Source organism: Notamacropus eugenii, chromosome 6 (assembly GCF_028372415.1).
Source record: "Notamacropus eugenii isolate mMacEug1 chromosome 6, mMacEug1.pri_v2, whole genome shotgun sequence".
Classification (NCBI taxonomy): Eukaryota; Metazoa; Chordata; class Mammalia; order Diprotodontia; family Macropodidae; genus Notamacropus; species Notamacropus eugenii.
In genome coordinates, this window is record NC_092877.1 from 317,400,752 (window position 1) to 317,422,170 (window position 21,419).

Here is a 21,419-nt window from a genome sequence, read left to right on the forward strand (position 1 = left end):
TTTACATGATAACACTTCTAAAAAATTCTGTTTACATTCATCGCCTCTTCTCCATTTTCTCTCCTCTCAATCATTTCAGTCCTCAAAATCTGCTTTCCAACCTAATTTTCCAACTAAAATTGGTATCTCCAAAGTTACTAATAACCTTTTAGTTGCCCAACTCTGGCTCACTTACATCTGATTCACGTGTCAATTAAGACATTACCCCATAATTTCTTTCAAAGTTCCATTCCAGCACTACATCCTCCTGGAGGTCTTTTTCTATTCTACCAACTGCTAGACAAGAGAATTCTTGTCTAGAATTTACTTTGCATGTATTTCATATATATTTAGAGTATACATATATCTCCAGATAGAAAGTAAGCCCCTTGAGGTCAAGAACTGTTTGACTGATGTCTTTGCATCTCCAGAACCTAAAATAATCCCTCACACAAGCTGAATAAATATTTGTTGACTGAATGAATATATAAATAGGCAACAAATATTTACATTGCACTCAAATTGAAAGGAAAAAGGGAAACAGTGAGTAATGGAAGCTTCCCAGTTATTCCTCTGGGAATAGTTCCCCTAGCCTCTTACTCTACATGAGCATGGAATACCTATAACCCCATATCTCCCCCCAAACCTTCCATTTTGCCATGCATATAATGGAAATTCATTTCCTATTTATGTGGTTGATTGATTTTCCTTTAGAAAATAATTTTGTTCCTACTATAAGTTCATTCCTATTAATCATATCTTTCTTGAGATATTAATTAGTATAGTCTCATGGAAACAGCACTGGATTATTCAGAGGACCTGGATTCAAATTCTTTCTCTGCTACTTGATAGCTGGATGACCTTGGGCAAGATATTTAACCCATCTCAGTCTCTATTTTAACATCTGTGAAGTTATGGTGTTGGATTAATTGATCTCTGAGGTGTCTTCTCACTCTAAATCCCATAACTTTATGACACAGAATGGAAGATCTTAAATACTCTACATTCAGTACCTGGAACAGCGATGCCAATAATCATGAATATGAACTTCTTTTGGTGGTAGTAATGGCAAAGTCAGGGGGAACCTATGGAAATTACGCTCTTCTTTCTAATCATTTCACAAAGGCTTCTTGGAGGAGGTGAGGTTTCAGGAATTGCTGGAATAACTGTGGATGGTAAGGTACCCAAGTAGATGATTCAATGTGGGGGAATACTCCCAGCTGGAAGGAGATAATTGAAAGAAGGGAGCAGAGAACCCCAATATGGAAAGGAATGGAGGAGACTGGGTGAAGTGTGTTTGTGGGAGTGGGGATAGAGAGAGAAAGTGAACTGGGGAGCCCTGTCTAAAGATGGAATCCTGGGCCCTAGCCAGTTAATCTATGGGACCCTAATGACAGAAGTGGCATGATCACAGACATGGCTGAAGAAGAATGCTGTAAGACAGTGGTGTTGACAACATTGATCAGAGACATGTAACTAAAACTACCAAAGAAGTATACCCTAACCCATGATGGTGGGAAGGTTGGGGAAGGAATAGAGGTAAAGGGGTTGTGCAACTCATTTCCAAGTGGGGAATGCTTTACGTGCTTAATGTGAGTGTAGATGTATGTTTGGGAAGCGAAAGGATTGTCTCTCTCTTTATAGTGAATTGACAGTTTCTTGGTTGTCAGAGAAGAGCGGATTAGAGACTAGCATAGTGCCCATCTGGAGGTATGGAGTCCTAGACCCAATGCAATAGCCTCTGGGTCCGAAAATTGGGACCACAGTATGGAGTGGTCAGAAGCTTCTTCTCCACCCCACCCCCACCCCCCACCCCGGACAGAGATCCACTGTTTCACTAAGCTGCTGGGTCATCTTTCAGTTAGTCCTAAAGGAAGTACTTAGATAGGGAGGTACTCGCCCTCAAAGTACAATCCTTTGATATGGGGAAGAAAAGTAGGGGAACAAAAACTCATGCAAGAATCCACAGATCTGCCCCAGTGGCCACAATGCACACCTATGCACATATTTTTGCACAACACACGCGCGGATACACACACACACACACACACACACACACACACACACACACACACACACACACACACACACACACACACACACACACACTGAGTCTCACAATTCATATCCCTCCCAACCTCTGCAGCAGCTCTCATGGCGGGAGGGAAGAGGAAGAGAGGGAAGGTTGGAGGAGGTAAGGGAGAGGGATGGTCCTCAGAGACCTGCCTCTCCGCAACTTGGGGGGGCAGGGCATTATTAGGCAAGGAGCGCCAGCCCTTTACTCTTCTCCCCTACCCCACGCCCTGGGGCCCCCAGAGCGGACTCCCCCTCAGCCTCATCGCAAACTCGGCCCCACTGCACCAAAACAAGCCAGGCCGAAGACGGACAGCTGAGGAGTGGGAAGAGGGAGACAGCCGCCGGGTGCTTGGAGAACCGTTCCCCCACCCTCCACTGCGGCCAGCCCCAACCCCCCGGCCCTGCCTCGGCTTCCTACAAATAGCATCTCTAAACCCCCGGGTTCCCAACCGCCCCCCCACCGAGCGAAGGGAACAAGGTGGTGGGGGGAAGAATGCGAGGTGGGGGGGGAAGGGTGGGACTTGGAATCCCAAAGCGAGCCCTTATTGGTCCGAGGGGCTGCCAATCGTGGGAGCAGCCCAGGCTCGGATTGGCTGCGTGGGGCGGGGCGCGGCGCCCAGTGGGAGGGGGCGCGAGGGGTGGGGCTGGCGCAGCAGCTGGCGCAGCTCAGAGCCGGAGAGCAGCCGCCACCGCCGCCGCGGTGCAGCCACATTCCCCCCTCCTATCCCACCCCTCCATCCCCGAGCCCGGGGTCTCCTCCCTTCCTCAGGCCCTGGTCCTCGGGTGCTGCAGCAGCGGCGGTGTCTTTCCTGGCTCCCCCGCGGGGAGCGTCGCCCGGGGCCGCGTGAGCCTTTTCTGCCTTACAGGATGGGCACGGTGCTGTCTCTGTCGCCTGCCTCCTCGGCCAAGGGCCGGCGGCCAGGCGGGCTGCCGGACGAGAAGAAGAAGCCGCAGCAGTCCGCGGGAGAGGAATCGCTGGGAGGCTACGGACAGCTGCCGTCGGGCAAGGCAGGCAAGGGAGAAAGCCGGCTGAAGCGGCCATCAGTTCTCATCTCTGCGCTCACCTGGAAGCGCCTGGTGGCCGCATCCGCCAAGAAGAAGAAGGGCAGCAAGAAGGTGACGCCCAAGCCTACCCAGGCGGGCCCAGATTTACTGGTCCAGCAGCGCAACCGAGAGAACCTTCTCCGCAAGGGCCGGGAACCCCCAGATGGGGGCGGCACCGCTAAGCCCCTGCCTGTACCCGTGCCCACGGTGCCCACCACAGTCGAGCCGTCCTCCGGAGTCAGCGCCTCGGCTCCTCCAGGTTCCGGAGGGGGAGGAGGGAAGCCGCCGCCGCCGCCGCCATCTGTGCCGGCCCCCCAGGCTCCCTCAGTCCCCGGGGGTTCTCCCCGACGGGTCATCGTGCAGGCCTCCACTGGCGAGCTGCTACGCTGCCTGGGCGACTTCGTGTGCCGGCGCTGCTACCGGCTGAAGGAGCTGAGCCCTGGGGAGCTAGTGGGCTGGTTCCGAGGGGTGGACCGGTCCCTTCTTCTGCAAGGGTGGCAAGACCAGGCGTTCATCACCCCCGCCAACCTGGTATTCGTGTATCTGCTGTGCCGGGAGGCGCTGCGCGGGGACGAGCTGGGTTCGGCCGCTGAACTGCAGGCCGCCTTCCTCACCTGCCTCTACCTAGCCTACTCCTACATGGGGAACGAGATATCCTACCCGCTCAAACCTTTCCTAGTGGAGCCTGACAAGGAGCGCTTCTGGCAGCGTTGCCTGCGGCTCATCCAGAGGCTCAGCGCGCAGATGCTGCGGCTCAACGCCGACCCCCACTTCTTCACCCAGGTCTTCCAGGACCTCAAGAACGAGGGCGAGGTCGGTATCGGGGCTGGGGGTCCCCCGGGCGGTGGCGCTACCAACGCCAGGGACAGCAACGCCGGAGCCAAGCACTGGACTATGAATCTGGACCGCTAGGAGGCGATGCTGCTGCTGCCACCGCCAAGGGGTACCTGGGTCGGAGACAGGGGATGACTGGGTCCCCTCCCCCCTCCCCCGGACACATACACGGAGCCCCTGGGACGCCGCCGCCGCCGCTGTTGCTGCTGTTGCTGCTTCTCCACCCAACTGTCCCCCTCCACTGAGGAGATGCCACCACCCATCGGAGTATGGCGGATGGGACACCTGGGTCCTGCTGGTCTTGGATTTGCTGGGGGGAGGGGGAGAGCTGAGCAGTGGGAGGGAGAGAGGAAGAGTGGTGAAGAATAATTGGGAGAGGGGAATGGGTTCTCTCTTCTGCCTGTGGGTCTTTCAATCTTTCTCTGCCCAGCTCTCCTCATGACTATATACATGTCTCTATGTCTCTCTCCATTTCTCGTCTTACCTGTATGCTTTAGTCTCTGCCCTTCTCTCTCATCTACTTGAGGGTGTCTCTGTCCATTTCTCCTTCTGTCTGCATGAGTGCCTGTCTACCTCTTCTATCTGTGTCTCTTCTCTTCTCGCGTCTGTATGTATTTGTGTTTGTCCATCTCTCCTGCTTATATGTATCTCTACCTTTTTCTGCTGTCTGTATGTGTCTCTATTCGTTTTTCCTCCTGCTTCTTTCTTTCCGTTCATTTGTCCTGTCTGGAAAGATGCTTGTGTCTTCTCATCTCTCGTTTTATTTGGAAGTATTTGTCTCTGTTTCATCTGTCCTGTCTGGAAGTATGTGTGTCCATTTTTCTCTGGATGTGTGTCTGTCCAATTTTCCTAGTGTCTGTTTCTTCAGTGTGTGTGTGTGTGTGTGTGTGTGTGTGTGTGTGTGTGTGTGTGTGTATGTATAACCCCTCAGTCCATCTCCTCCTCTTTTCTGGATATATGACTGTCCCTCTCTCTGATTATGCCTTCCCCCTTTTTCCATGCGTTTTTCTCTGTTCATCTTTTCTCATGTCTACGTGAGTCTCTGATTCTCCATTCTCACCCCCACCCCATCCCGTTTCCTCCCTCTTCTCTCTGGAAGAAGATTGGATTGAGTGGGGTTGGGGGCTGTCTCTCCTGCAGCAGAAAGTTGCGGTCTTGGGAGCTCAACCACCAGGATGCCCCTTGTTCTCTCCCCACCTTTTCTGACGAGGTGCATGCCGGGAGAGGGGGAGGTGCTGCGGGTTGAGGGAGTTGTGTTGGGGGTTGGGGGGAGAGATTCCGCCCGGAGTCCTGGGTAGGGGTGGATTGGGAGAGGCCACGGCATCAGCTCAGCAGATGAGGGAGAGGGAAGATAAAAAAAACTCTTCTCATTTTAGAAGAGGCCTTCTTCTGCCCCCCGCCCCCCAGCTCCCCTTCCCACCTTTTTTTCCTTTTTATTTGTTTGGATATTTTCAAGAAGTGATCCCTGGGGGAGGGAAGGGGAGGGAGAGGGCTGAAGGGCCGGGAGCTGTCCAAGGTGCTGAGCCGGGGCCTTGTTCCCTAAGGGAGGGGGCCTGAGGCCGGATTGGGCCTGGGGGCCGTGTCCAACGTGCCAATGTTGCGGACCGAAGGCACGGGCTGAACTGTCTGTCTGTCCCTGAGGGAGCTATAAAGCGCTGGAAGCGCCTGCAGAAGGCTCTGTGACTGCCTTTCTTTGGGGACTGGGTGGGGGGAGGGGGAGAGAATGAGGTGTCCACACAGAAAGGGAAACAGATTGTTGAGGTGGGAGAGAAATCTACAAATCAATGCCCTATTAATTCCTCCATTTTATGTCCCTTTTTCAAAGAAGAGGAAACTAAAGCTGGTCAGAGGCCTAGGTCAGGTGAGGAAGCAGCAGCACGTTGAGGTGGGGGGTGGCGGGGAGGGTGGAGATAGGAGAAGACACCTAATCAAATAACCCTTAAAAGATCCCTATTTGCTCACTTAGCTCCAGACTCCCTGGTAGGGAAGATTAGAAAACAAACCATTATCTTTTTAAACTAGGGAAAATGAGGCTCAGATTGACTAGCCTCTGCCTCCCTTTTTCCCTTCCCCAACCCTCATTGGCCTTTACATCTGGTCAAGAGGAGAGTAGAATTATCTAATCATCATTTGGGGACTGCTTTAACTGTAGCCAGATTTTCTTTTACCAAGGCCCTGTCAGATTCGAGGGCCACCAAGTCCCTTTAAACTCTTTCTTTTTCTCACTCCAAACCAGAGTAACCTTAGAGACTGAAACATAACCTTTTCTCTCAGCCCTAGAAAGGAATTTGCACCCATATAGAGAGAAGCTGGCTCTGCAGAGGCAGGTTTTGAGGTGGAGAGAAAAAGAGTTCAATTGCCACTTTTTACTCAGTTGCCTAAATAGTGCCTCTATTAACCACTTTCCTTCCCTTGACCTTGGAAAACTGGTTCGGAAAAATAGCTAAAGCTATGTCGAACTCTTTGTCTAACAACCCTTCCGAGTCCCACCCTTTCAAATCCTGGGCTGGTTTGCCTACTCTAGGAGATGGGGTCTCCAAGGTACTGGAGCTTGAGCTGCTGGCACCGCTGTCCATGGTACCAACCACCAGGCTTGGCCTAGAGAGCTGTGTGTGCGCGCGCGCGCGTGCTAGTAACTGTAGCAACGGGAATCTGGTTTGGTGTTCCCGTGAAGTTGGGGCCCGAGGTGCGATCAAGGCCAAACGAGAGAACCCTGAAGCGACTCCTAGCTCTCCATCCCTGGGGAAAAAAGATTTTCTCCTCCCCGACCTACAAGCCTTTCCTTTCAGCACCAATCCCACAGCCGCCACAGCACCACCATCCGGGAGCCGGAAATCCCCAGCACAGATTTGTGAATCAAGTTCCTAGGGGAGTTATCTTGGGCGAGGGGGGAGGAGAGGAATGAGAGACTGGAGCAACCGCCCATTGGCTGGATTTTGGCGCAGTCAGCAGCACGTTGTCAAGTTCCTTACCAGGCCTGGAGTTGCGGGGGGAGGGTCTGGAGGAGGAAAAGAACACTCGGGTCACCCTGCGGCTGTCACCATGGTAACCAGACGGAGCTGGGAGTGGCTTATTCTCCCCTATCCCTCTAGGTGGCTAGGCTGCTGAAGCCATGTCCTAGGTTGCCATAGTAAGGGGTCGAGTGGGAGTGGGTGGGGAGGAGTTTGGGAGAGGCGGAAGGAGGACTTCTGTCTAGTCCGCCGGGAAGAAAGCCAAGTGTCTGACTGAAGAGGAGAGGGCCGGAGCAGAAGGAACCTCAGTGCTGAGGAAGAATAACTGAGCTCCAGCCCCGTAGCTGCACCTGCGTGTTTTTCTCCGTCCACAGCACACACGACATAAGAGCTATAATTCCTAAAATGTCTCTGTCGGGCTATAGTCGATAAGAGACCCTAATCAACTGCAATAATTGAAATTCCTATAACCAAGCCACCTAGACTTCCATGCTTCACGACTTATCACCTTCGACCCTTCAATGACATTGGGTGCCTAGGATGGGTGAGAAGCCCAAATGTAAGGTCAAATCTTTTTCTCTTCACCATGCCACAAAGGCTGTCTGGGAGAGAAGCAGCTGTCCCCTGTGCCCTCTAATCAGATTAGCAAGGGAGAGGCAGATGCTAGGGATCAGCATGAGGATGGAGAAGGTATCCTGAAAGGTAGTTAGTCTCCCAGGGGCCCAGGGTACAGGAAAAATCTAGATCCCTCGAGCAGAGTTAAGAGAAACTCAGAAATGGAAAAGTCAATATTTTATCCTGAGTCAAGGGCAAAGAAGCCCAGACTGATAATCCAGTACCTGGGTTGGGTGGTATTGGAGATAGTACTCTTTCCCCCCCTGCTCTACCAGAGTTCAGTTCAGAGATAGGATAAGAAAAGAGGGGGCATGATGGGAATTGGGAGGAGGTAAGAGAGCATTAATAGAATCAAGAGAAGAATGTATGGGGTTGCAATATGTGTCAGGCACACTGAACCCCTGATTCAGCATTCAGCACTCCTCAGAACAAAGGTATACAGCTCCCCTTTCACCGTAGGGGAAGGAGAGTGAGAGAGACAGAGAGACAGAGAGACAGAGACAGAGAGAGAGACAGAGAGAGAGACAGAGACAGACAGAGAGAGACAGAGACAGACAGAGAGACAGAGACAGACAGAGAGAGACAGAGATAAAGAGACAGAAGTAGAAAGTTCATGGAAACTAATGGATAGGTGTCACCATACACAGAAATGTGTACAGGCAGATTACATATATCTTACCAATTTACATTGAAAAAACAGGTTGTTTCAGCACAAGGGAAAAACACATATTTCTTTGGGTGGAGGATGTCCTGTCCTGAGTGTTTTATTTTGATATCCTCATGACCCACCTGGAACAGGTGTTGTAGAAGGACATCCTAATATTAGGAATGAGCTACTGGGAGTGGTTGGGAGGGGGAAGGATGCAAAACACTACAGACATGTCCCAGAAGTTGCCATGGTAACCACTTTGCCAAGGTGCCTGGCAACCAGAGCATCTGGCAGCATCCATGAAGTTGTCCTTCAAGCTCTCACCCAGTGGGCACCTGCTGCAGGCCATCCATATGGACAATTCAGGAAGATTTCCATAATAAAGACAATGCAAAAAGTCCCTTCTACTAACTCCCATGTCACTAGGGACAACTACGAGAACAGGCTTAAACTTCCCTAATGCCTTTCATATCCTACTCTATAGCACATGTAATATATGCTCCCTGCCTGCTTCACACCTCAATACTTGTCTAGTGTTCATCACCTGTAAAAACTGGTCAGAACACCACACTCACACATACACAGACACAAACACACACATATAAAATACATAGAGAGAGGGGGGAAGGGAGAGAGAAGAGAGACAGACACAGAGATAGAGAGAATGGTCTTCAATGTTTCTCCTCCAAAGACTGAAACCTGGGGACTATACAGTCTTTACTCTTTATTTCTTTTCTATACTTCTCACTCCTTGGCACAATATATACCTAATCAGTAGAATGCAAGAAATCTTGATATACAAATTATTTGTAGATATGCTACAGGTACACAGCCTTATTTCTAAAATAATGATTCTCTGGCTTAACACAAAGACCAGGATCTTATAGTTGCTTCTCTGTTTCCCCCCACTCTCAAGCTGGCTAACTCTTCATCTGAGTCCTCTTTTGTTAGACTCAAGAAATGGTCTCTCATCTGAGAGACCAACCTAGGAGTTTTTTCTTCCTTTAGATTGCTAAAAATATTTTATTCATGACCTTTCTGTATATTTCTCTTTGATCTCACCTCATATACTACTTTCATATATGTATGTATATATATATATATATATATCATGCCTCTCATCTGACTTTTCAAAAAGACACAGAATGAAGTTGGACCACAGAGTCATCAGTTTAGGGGATTCTTATGCCTTTGCTAGTATTATTACCATTATCCACGTTACAGGGATGCTGTGAAAGAAGTGCTTTGTAAACTTTAAAGAGCCCCAGAAATGTGAACTATGAAAAAAAGTTATAAAAACAGCATATATTAACCCTTCCTCAAGTTCCATTCACCACACCTTTGTTCCAGATCTTCCAGTGCATACACTGACTCTTTCTGGATGGAGGGATGGAAAGCCTGCAAAGTAATATATCTTCTTATAGACACACAGAATCCTGACCCTCCCAATGGCCAAACCAGCTTGGAATGGGCAGCTCAGAACAATAATCATAGTGGATAGAGCATTAGACTTGGAGTCAGGTTAGTTTGAATTCAAATCCCATCTCAGATACAACTTCTCTCAGCCTCAGTTTCCTCATCTGTAAAAGGAAGGAACTGGATTAGAAGCCTCTAAAGTTTCTTTCAGCTTTAAATCTATGATCCTATGATCTACATCATCTCATCTGTTTCCCTCTTCAGGAGGATCACCATGTCAAGCTAGATGAAATACCTCAGGATGTTTGAGGAAGGAAAGGAGAGAAGACTTCCCTTCCCCAAGCTTTCTGTGATTAATTTCTCTGGGCTTGCCTTAGGAGGATTAGTGAGAGATACTGTCACCAGAACTGAAGCTAACAGGTAAAACAGAGGGAGGTTCTCTTCCTGAGAGAGCTCTCTGGTGTGGAGCTCTCAGATTAGAAGAGATCTCTCATGTCCTTCTATGTCTGAGAGGGATCTCTAGGAAACTGAGGGCCTGAGCCCCATTGAGGCAAGGGACTCATCAATTCTGACTCATATGTCTCTAATCTCAGGGTTTAGGAGCAGAACCCAAAATGAGACTAAAAGCTTTTCTGATCATCTTTGGCACACTAAAGTCTCCGGGGATCCCACACCTCCCCCGAGTCATCCTGTGTCCTGGGTGATGTTTGTTTACTCTTCAGCTACTAGGACATTTCTTTCAGGTCTTCAGTCCCAGCAGAGCCCATGAATCTCTCACTATCAGACTAGATGTAAACCCTACCTGAACTGCCAGTGTATACAGATTTTGACTCTGACTCTGCCCAACTGAAAGGAGATTCTGGGATCCATAAACTGCTCAGATGTCTACCCTAGGAATAACAGAGTGCAATCCCTAGTCAATCACCAGGACTGGTCCTAAAAATGCTTCGAGATTAGTAAAATAGAGGACTTGTCCTGGTAGAATTCAGGATTAGTATGGCTCATGAGGTTCCTGAGAACCTGCAATTCAGGTTTACAAGGGTATGAGATCAAATCTGTGCCTGTGTCTATGTACATGCATGTACCTAGATGCCTATCTGCATGTGTTCACATGTATGTACCTAAGCATATCTATCCATGGAGATAGGGGTACAGTAGTAGCAGGAGACACCAACTTGGAGTCAAAATATCTGGGTTCTAGTCTTTGTTCAAACACTTACCAGCTTTATAAGCATAGGCAATTCTGTGCTCCTACTGCCCCTCTGTAAAAATGAGATATACCATTTATACCACCTACTTCAAAAGGTTGTTAAGGGTGGAGTGGGGCCCTATCTATGTCTGTAAAGTGTATCTTGGGGTATCTCTGCTAACTAGCATCATATATCATATATAAGCACTTTGCAAATATTATCTTACTTGATTCTTACAACTAGCCTGGGAAGTAGGAGCTATTATTATTCTCACTTAACAGACGAGGAAATCGAAGCATACAGGTTAAGTGACTTGCCCAGGGTCACATAGCTGGAAATTACCTGAGAGAGGGTTCAAACTCAGATCTCCATCTGTACTCCATTCACTATATCACATAACTGCTCCCTCTCCAAGTATAGTGTGTTTTTATCTGACCCTGCCTGTGTGCATGCATGTGAGCATGAGTGTGCATAAAGCAATATTGAAAGGAAAAGGGCTGGAGAAATTGGGAAGAATGTAACTAAGGGAAAATAAGATGAAACCTTAATATTTCCAACTGAAAGAGCTAAATGTGATTTAAAGCCTACTGGACTTAAAGGAAAAGAATCAGTTTAAATCATGCCTCTGTCACTGTATGACCTTGGGTAAGGCATTTCAGTTCTGTATGTCCCAGTTTCCTCATCTGTAAAATGAGGGGGTTGGACAAGGTCCCTTCTAGCTCGAAATCTATGGTTCTTTTCATTGTTTAGTTCCTGGATTCTAGATAACTTCCTTGGTCTTCAGATACATCTTGCCATGTACAGACTCTTTGTATATGTACCTAGGAGTGGTAATCTTCCTCCTGGCCACAGTTGGCAACAACCTTGCCATTGTCCTTTCTTAGAATGTTGCTGCCTCCACCACTCTCGTCTTCCTCTATAGAACACCCCCCTAATCTTTAATACCAGCTCCAGACTCTACAAGCTCCACATTTCTCAGGGCTAGGTTATCATTTCAGTCTACTCCTTTTCTTCCTCCTCTGAAGGGAGGTTAGATTCCCCAAAATTTGTGGGATGTATAATGAAGGAGATTATTGCTCATGTATAAGCAATCCAGTATGACTGGATGACCTTGAAGGTCTTTTCCAGTTCCGCGATTCTGTGAATCACCAAGCTTTCTGATCTCCCCTCACTCTCCCATTGCCTTTCCTATACAACCCCCTCTCCCAGCTCTCTCCACGGTGCAGTATTGAGAAGTACAAAGCTGCTCACAGCTTCCCTGACAACCTCTTGTTATGTTGCTAAGCGACTTGGTCTCCTCTCACTTCCCAGAAAAAGGAGCCAGATGCTTGGAGCCCTGGTCACCCTATTCCTCTTGGCTCTTTCTTTTTCTGGGAGACTTACATCAGTGGGTTTTTCATTAGTATATCTGATCCACAAAGAGGTAGCAGTGGGGCAGAGAGATGGAAGAAGCATTGATAGCTCAGGAGATACATCCTAATGAGGAAAGGAGTGACAGTTTATATCTTCTCTTGGACAAGACTATGCTCAAGATGTAAACAAGTTGGACATAAGCCTTTTAAAATAGGGTAAAAGGTTTGTTTTGAGTCTCCTGATAAAAATTCTTTTAAATGTTTTATTTGCTGTAGAAGTTGAGATTAAATCCCATGGTGGGGATTGGGCTCAGGATACAACTCTATTAGTGCTTTGTAAAGAATAGACCTATTTTTAGGTCTGGATATCCCAGAGTGTCCAATATATGTTTTCTTCTATGAGATAAGAATTGATATGGGGATGGGAGTGGTTAAGAAGTTTCAGTAACAGTGACAAGAGCACTTGACTCCAAAGAGATAGTGGGTTAGGCATGGGTCAGACCAACCAGCCATTGAGATTTCTCCCAATTTTATCTCTCCAACTAGCTCTCCCATAGTTCAACCTACAGGAAATATCAGTCATTTAGGAGCAGGAAATTTAGCTACATCTGTCTCCTACTTTTTTCTTAGGGTCTAGGTCAAAACTTGCCAATTGCAAATAAGCCAATCCATCTTGATTTTGGATTTCTCCATCTATTCAACATTGGAATTCTACACTTAAATTGCTACCATTTTACAAATATTGACATTTGTTGGTGGATGGGTTTTATATAGGGGCTCTACACTTATTACTCTCCTCTCAGTGTCTATTCCCTGACGTCCAATGGGTAACGGGCAATATAAAGGAGGGCTGGCCTGGAATATAGAATAATTATGGGAAGGAATCTATTGGGGTTTCTAGCCTTATTTATTTTGGGCCCCTGATATATATATATATAGATAGGCTGAAGTGTAGGTAGGGGATTAGTAATAAGTATGGTTACTTCATCCCTAACTCAATGACTTATGACTCTGCCTTCTCTGTTCTTATGTTCAAAATAAAAATGAAAATATGATATGATATTGACCTGAATTGTAATTCCTGATCTGCCATTTCTAGCTATGAAACAGTGGGCAAATCTCTTACCACATGATTCTATGAGACTGTCTATGTGACTGTCATTATGAGATTTAGAGCTAGAAAGCTGAGCTAATCTAGCTTTTTTAACCCACTGCAATGTAAAGAATTCAAATCACAGCTGTCATTTACTACCTATATGACATGAAAAAGTAACTTAAACTCTCTGTGCCCCAGGTTTTTGTTCTATAAAATGTAGGGGGTTGGTCTAGTTGACCTATAAGGTTCCTTCCTAGCTCAATATCTATGATCCTAGTTCAACCTTCTCATTTTACAAAGGAGGAAACTGAGACCTTGGACCACATAGGCAGCAAGTAGCATGATTGGAGTTTAAAGCCATATCCTCTGGTACCAAATCCAGCATTTTCCCCCTATATTAGTAATTGTGTCATGGAGTATTATGTAGTAGATGAGGAGAAGGGTGTTGAAAGGGAATGTGACTCTGGGAGGAAAAAAAGCAAGACCTGGGAATTCCAGATTGAGATGGCTCATAAATACTTTGGATGACTAAACAGTCCCTGGATAATCTCATTAGCATCCTAGGTACATTACACCACGTGGTGCAGGCTCAAGTAGAAGCCCCTCTGAATGTACCCTTTGAGCCTCCATTTCTTCATCAGTAAAATGGCAAGAACTTGAAGGGACAGAAATGGAAAAGCTTAAGACTGCAAAATACAAAGAAATAGAGACATTGTCTTTAATTTAAGAGAAAGGTCAAGGTCAGAGAAAACATAATTTCTTTTTCATAGAAAAAAGAAGAATAAATAACATGACATATTAAGACTAAATAACATAAGACAATCATCTTGACTTACGTCTTGCCACTAGACTGATGACTGTGGAAGAAAGAGTGAGGCTGACGACTTAGCCCAGCTCTGCCTCACTTAAATCCAATTCACTCACAAGTCAGGACATCACTCTCATGACATCATTGGTCCTCTTTGAGAATGAAGAACAAGCAACAATCTGTAAGCAGCAGTAGCTGTCCCCTGGACACCCAACCAGTTCTCTTCCTTCCCCTTCTGCCCCTCTGTCCACATGGGGAGTCATACATATAGGTTCTCAGTCCAAAAGAATTCTTCATTTTCTTCTACTCAACAAGATATCTTCATCCAAAAAAGCACATTTGATTAGATATCTTGAACAGGTACCCTGGTGATGAGAGGGTGGAAAGTCATGCTAGTGTTATAAAGGAACTCATTGAAGATTACTCAGTCAAATTGAATGTGTCCAGAACAGTTCTCTTAGATGATTTGCTGGGCAGAAATAACACTTCCCTTCCCTTTGGTGGGTAAAGTCTTGCTAATGTGGAAGACTGATGTTACCTTTTGCCCCAATGTTACCATAATGCCTGGCATTTATAAATGTCTTTTAGTTGGCTGACAGGCCTCATAGAAGTTGAGATTGGGCAGAAGAGAGCACCTTTGAAATAGATAGGAAGAGGCAGTTGGATTATCTAGAATCTTGGAGAGGGAATCCTTGGTCCCCCAAATCAGGTTAGAAGCTGGCCATGTAGGAGGGCAAGTCCAAGATGTTAGTATGACAGGAAAGGGGTTAATTAGGTCAGGGGTCCTGACCATCAAGTAGCTATCTTAGAAGAAATTCCAATGCCCTGTGACTGGATAGTTTTGTGCTCTGGGAATTTTTAAAAAATTTATATCGTTTTCCTTAAATGCAGGTAAAACTCATTTGAAAAACTGAATTTTTGTCTTGAGTATACTAAAGGGAATAAAGGACACATCCATGTCGAGGTCAAGCACAACATGGTGGTCTAATTAGATAATGAAGATGCTCTCCCACAAGGCATTCAGAGGTGCCAGCCAGCAGTAGCGATGGAATCAAGCACAGAAAAGAAAAACACCTGCAGGTGAGACTATATCTTTCTGTTTCTTTTCCCTCTTGGGATTCCCTTTCCTCACACTTTATTTTTGACTGGACTTGTGATGTCATCAGTATGTGAACTCCCTCTACTGTAACAGATTGGTGCCTGTTTGGAAATTTATAATCTCAATGTATTTCCTGAGGTACTGAGAGATTAAGTGGTTTGTCCAGGGCCACAGAGCCAATTAAATGTCAAAAGTGGGTCATGAGCCCAGGTCTTCCTGACTTGGATGCTACCTTTCTACCCACTATTCCATGAAGAGCATAGGAGGACAACCACAGGTGGGACTGTATCTTTCCTGCCTCAGACTCCAGTTCCTCATATGTGCATCATAAAATACTTGGAAAATGGACTGAAATTAATGAAGAAAATTTTATGGAACCATGAAGGAAAGGCTAAGGAAGTCTGAGAGAAGATCAGAGCGCTTTGTAAAGGGCAAATAATATAAAGTCAATTTGATTTCTCTTCCAGACCAATGGGAATAGAAAGCACAGAGAAAGAATTAGATATAATTGCATTAAATTTAGAACACAGTTTTTAATTCCACTTTACTTGACCTTTAAAATGAGGAAGATATTATTAGGTGGAAGTACAAATTGCTTAATGGATTTAAATATTCCTTAGTTAATCACACAAGTGGTCCTTTTATGTGAGGTGGGAGAGATCCTTAAAAGAGTAAGACCTAGAGGAACCTCAGGATTATGGAGAAGCCAATATGCAGTGGAAAGAGTGCTGTCCTAGGAATCAGAAGACCCCAAGTTCAAGTCTCCAACTTGCTACTTGCTAGCTTCTTAATCTTGGACAACATCATGTAGCCTCTCTGAGTTTCAGTGTCTTCATCTGTAAAATATCAGTGCTAGCTCTTCAGCACTCACAAGGCTGTTATGAGAATTAAATGAGATATGAATGTGTTTTGTGACCCAGTAAAAGAGATTCACACTTAGTAGCAGTCATCATAGCACTTTCACCAACAACCTGGATGAATTCACAGAATCATGGAATCTCAGAGTTGAAATAGATTTGAGGGGTCGTCTAGTTTAAAGCATTACCTGATACATCCCACCTCAGGATCAGCACACTTGTGAAGGACACCAGCTTGAGTAGAGGTGAGAAATTTCTGAATAAGGAATTGTTGGGAAAAGAAAATAATATTTTTGATTGATTGATTGACCAACATCAATCAGGTACAGAATCCAAAGATGTGGCCATGTTAAGTGAGAACGGTAGACAAAGGGGGTGAAGGTTAGTGAGAACAGGTCAGTATCATTAGGAAGAAATGAAAATCTGGGAGGTGGAATATAGAGAAATAGTCATAAAAACAAAGTCCCAATGAAAACAAAATATAGGCCCTGAAATTTTTCTCTTTATCCCCCCTCTCCAAAATACACATTGTGCTCTAGTCTTAGGAAACAAAACAGTGATAAAATGGTTAGACAAAAAGACAAATAGAATGAAAGACTTTTTGGAGCTAGAAAGGGGCCTTAGTCAAGGGGTCAATAATCTACTTTATTTAAAAATGTAAAAACCATTCTTGGTACCCCAGTCCTTCAAAAACAGGATAGGGACTGCATTTACCTCAAGGGTCATAGTTTGCCAATACCTGGACTAGTCTAATATCCTTATTTTACAACTGAGAAAACTGAGGCCTAAGGAAATAAAATCACTTGGCCAGGGTTGTCCAATTTATCGGTCACAGGCCTGATCTCAGATTTTAAAGGGAGCTCATAGGTTATCTGGTCTAATACATCCATGAACAAGAATTCTGCTTACAGTGTACCTGATGAGTGTTCAGTCAATATGTCTTTGAAGACCTCCATGGAGGGCATATCCACAAGCTCCAGAGGCAAATCGATTCCACTTTGAGATCACTGGGAAGTTTTTCCTTATACCAAGCTAATTTTACCTCTTTGTAACTTCTACCCATTTCTCACTTAGAGGCCAAATAACAGATGAAATTCCTCTTCTATGTGACAATACATCAAGACAGCTTAGCTTGCCTCCTTTTCCCAAAGTCTTCTCTTCCCTATAACTAAACACTAGCCAGGTCCTTCAGCTTATCCTTATATGGTATATTCTGGAGGTTGTTTACAATTCTAGGCACCGTATTGCTACATATCTTACTCCTTTGCTGGATCTTCTTCCAGGTCATAGCCACTAACCATAAGAGTTCCCTAGGCTCTATCCTATGCTTTCTTCTCTTCTCCTTCTAGACTATTTCACTTGGTGATCTCATCAGTGCCCATAGTTTCAAATTATCATCTCTATAGAAGACTCTCAGATCTACTTAGCCAGCCCTAAGCTTTTTTCCAACCTCATGTCTTGAATCTTCAACTCCCTATTTAGATGTCGCAAACTGGATGTCCCATAAACAAATTAAAGTCAACATATCCATAACTGAACTTATCCTTTCCCCCTGAAATACTCCCCTGCTTGTAACTTCTCTATTACTGTCAAGGGCACCATTATTCATACAGTCTCCTAAATTCCCAACCTATGTGTCCTCCTCAACTCCTCACTATCTCTCTCCCCTCCCCTCTCAATATCAAATCAGTTGTCAAGTTCTGTCATTTCTACTTTTGTAACATCTCTTTTATATGCCTTCTTCTCTCCTTTGATACTACTGCAGTCCTGGTACAAGTCCTCATCACTTCACAGTCAGACTATTACAAAAGCCTGTTGTTTAGTTTCCATAGCTCAAGTCTTTCTCTTCTCCAATACATCCTCACCTCAACTGTCAGAAAGCAACCTCCCATTTATGAAACACCAGTGGTTTCCTATTGCTTCTGGGATTGAACATAAAACTCTGTGGCTTTTAAAGCCCTTTATAACCTTTCTACCTTTCCAGTCTTGTTACAGGTTACTCTGTGTAGTACAGAGTATAGTACTGGGTTCTTGCAGTTTCTCAAACCTAACATTCCATCTCCAGACTCTAACTGTTTTCACTGGCTTTCTCCCATGCCTAGAACTCACTCCTTTCTAATCTCCACCTCCTGGCTTCACTGGATTCCTTCAAATCTCAGCTAAAGCCCTGCCTTCTGCAAGAAGCCTTTCCCAGTTTGCTTTAATTGTGTAATGCCTTCCTTCTGAGCCTACCTACAATCAATACTATAGATGTCATTTTTATGTAGCTACTTGCATGTTGTATCCCCCATTAGTGAATGCCTTTAGGACAGGGATTGCTTTTGTGTGAGTTTTTGTCTTTCTTTGTATTCCTGGCACTTAACCATAACTGTCTCTCATTGGAACAATAACCCTGAGGGTCTTCCCCTCCCAGCTTGATTTTTTTCCTTTTTTCTAATTAAAGAGGCCATCCCTTGAATCACTTCTTAAAAAGGCCTGAAAGGGTTAGGATCTCCCACTGCATCCTGGGCCATCTTCAGTCATCAGGATGAATATCTAGTTACTGGATCCAGTTGACTCTGGAGGAGAAAGTGAGGCTGATGACCTTGTACAGCCCTTCCTCACTCAAATCAAAGTCAACTAAAAGTCATGTCATCATTTCCCTGATATCATGGTCCTCTTCAAAAACAAACACAATCAGCACTTAACACAGTGTCTAGTACACAGCAGGGCAGCAAGGTGGTGCAGTAAATAGAGCACCAGCTCTGGAGTCAGGAAGACTCATCTTTCTGAGTTTAAATCTGACCTTAGACACTTCCTAGCTGTGTGATCCAACGCAAGTCACTTAATCCAGTTTGCCTCACTTTCCCTTTTTAAAAAATGAGCTGGAGAAGGAAATAGCAAAGTCCTCTAGTAACTTTGCCAAGAAAACCCAAAATGGGGTCACAAAGAGTCAGATGCAATCATAATGACTGAATAACAAACAAATCCCCCCCCCAGCACACAGTAGGTGCTTAATAAATACTAGTTGATTTGCACTGACTTGACCATCCTCTGGACTCTCTTCAGTTTATCAGTATCCTTTCTAAAATGCGGCATGCAGAACTGGACAAATGCTATATGCTACAAGTGATATGACTAGACCATCAGAACTCTGTACCATCACCCCCTTAACTCTGGTCATGCTGCTTCTTTATCTCAATGTGGCCCAAGATTCCATTAGATATTTTGGCCACCATATCTCATTGTTGACTCATATTGAGTTTGTAGCCCATTGAAAGCCACCAATCTTTTGTAGATAAGCTGTTCCCCAACCATGCTCCTCTCAGCCTGAACATGAAAAGTAGATTTAAAAGACCCAAGTGTAAAAATGTCTATTTTCTCTATTAAATTTTATCTCATTAGGTTTAGACCAGTGCTGTAGCCTGTCAAGATATCTTCCAGTGCTCATTCTGCTATAATCAACCCTCCCTTCCAGCAGTGTGTCTTGTGCCAGTTTGAGAGGCATGCCCTCTGTTCTTTTATCCAAGTCCTGATAAACACTGTCCATTTGGGGGCAAGCATCTTTCCCTGGAGGCCCTTCTTCAGGGTTCTCATTCCAAGCTGATGATATCAAACTAGCTGAGTCCACACTATGACTAGGTCTTCTGACTTGTAGGTGAAGACTCTTTCTACTACATTAGGTAATTCCCTTTCTCAAGCTTTTTGCAATGGATTGTGAACTTCTATAGACCTTTCCTAGCATCCCTCCAGGTTACTGCCTTTCTAACAAGTTTATTTTTCATTAATTTTATTTGCATTATCTATATCTTGAATGCACAGTTATTTGCAGCTTGTCTCTCCCTCCTAGAGGGCAATGAAACTCTCCCCCTACTGGGGGCAATGAAAATATTTTTTCTTTGTATGCCCAGGAGTTAGCCCAGTGCCTGGCTCATAGTGAAGTTGAACCAGTGCTTTTTGACTGACAGAAAAACACAGCAGTATTAAGCAGAAGGAAGAGAAGAGTGCTGAGGAACAAGAGAACAAGGAGCAGTGTGACTTCAGAGCCAAATATATTCTTTTCTCTCCCTCTTCCTCCCAATACCTTCCCAATCCTACCACACCCAATTCAGGACCCTGTCCTGAAGTTTAATAATTAGGGATTCCTATCTTTCTCCTGCCTTGAAATGCAACTCTCCTCCCACTTTACAAAAGCCATCTAAGTACTTTACACATACATGTGAATGCACATACCAACACTTTGAAAATTTCAAAATTGAAGTGGGAAGGGCACTGTGGGGGAAGTAGCCCACCCAGCTGACAAGGGAGTGAAGCAGAGTGAACAATCTGGGCCCCAAGGGTCAAGTTCATAGGATTTTGACTTGGAAGAGCTCTTAGAGATCATCTAGTCCAACCTTCTCTTTTTTTTTCAAATAAGGGAACTGAGGCATAGAGAGTTGAAGTGACTCCCCCAAAATTACACACTAGTGAGTAGCAGTGCTGCCATAGTTTTCTGACTCCATAACCAGGGCCCTCTGTACCAATGAGTAGATATGTAATAACTTGTGGATTGACTGAAACCTCAAGATTTTATAATCTTGCCAATGGCTAGTCGTGTGCAGGGAGCTCCCCACTCCACTTGTAAAGTAGAGTAAGAGTTTTCAAACCTATGGGGGAAATATAGGGATGGGAATAGCAGGCAGACATTGAGGCACCAGAACGGCTAACACCATATCACCTCTAGGGGTTTAGGAAAATCACGGAGCTCTTTCATTATGCCCCAGATAACCAGGAGAGCGCGCCAGAGATCCATGAAAGGAGACAGTATCCTAAGACACTCTGAAGGGCCGAGGAGGGAGAATCCAAGATAGAAGGGGCCAGAATCAGCCTGAACGAAGACAGTAAATGTAAATTTAGGACAAGGTTCCTAGGGAACATATCTGTCTTTCTAAATTTAGTTCAATGCAAGACATCCTCTAGTAGACTCCTTTTTTTCACAAGAGACTTTTAGAGTGGTGTAGGTGAAAAAACCTGGTCTTGCACTGAGAAGTCCCGGGCTCGTTATTAACTATGTGTGTAACTGTCAGAAAATAACTTGCACTTCCTGAGTCATAGTTTCATTTTACGTAAAACCGGGCAATGATACTTACACTGCTTGCCTCATAAAGAAGTTGTGAGGAAAGTGCTTTGTAAACCCGAGTTCCATCAATGTGTGTGCTTATCCCCAACCCCTCAAAAAAGAGAAAGAGCCAGTAGCCTGGGAGACAGATTAGATATTTTAATAGGGGCTTGAAGGAAAATAGAAACACATGTGCGGACCAGGACCAGAGGGAAGGCGGTAAGGATTTAGCTACTACTTACAAGAGAAATTGAGACATCAAGATAGCCCCACTTCGACTCGCCTCTCTGATCTCCCGCCACTCCCTCAAACTGCCTTCAATGGGGAGCAGAGAGGAGATAAGGCAGCTCTGGGATCCCGCCAAGTGAATGGGGTG

At 45.4% G+C, this 21,419-nt stretch overlaps 1 protein-coding gene across 1 annotated transcript; it reads left to right on the top strand.

The window, feature by feature from the left end:
* The first annotated feature begins 2,711 nt into the window (after positions 1-2,711).
* CDK5R2 (cyclin dependent kinase 5 regulatory subunit 2) lies at positions 2,712-5,566 on the top strand. The gene has a single exon (XM_072620858.1). It carries the CDS (start codon positions 2,923-2,925, stop codon positions 4,009-4,011), a length of 1,089 nt encoding a protein of 362 aa, XP_072476959.1. The 5' UTR covers positions 2,712-2,922; the 3' UTR covers positions 4,012-5,566.
* The last annotated feature ends 15,853 nt before the right edge of the window (positions 5,567-21,419 follow it).

What these genes read in the sequence shown, in the direction of transcription:
- CDK5R2 (XM_072620858.1), top strand. Translation starts at nt 2,923, where the DNA reads ATGGGCACGGTGCTGTCTCTGTCGCCTGCCTCCTCGGCCAAGGGCCGG.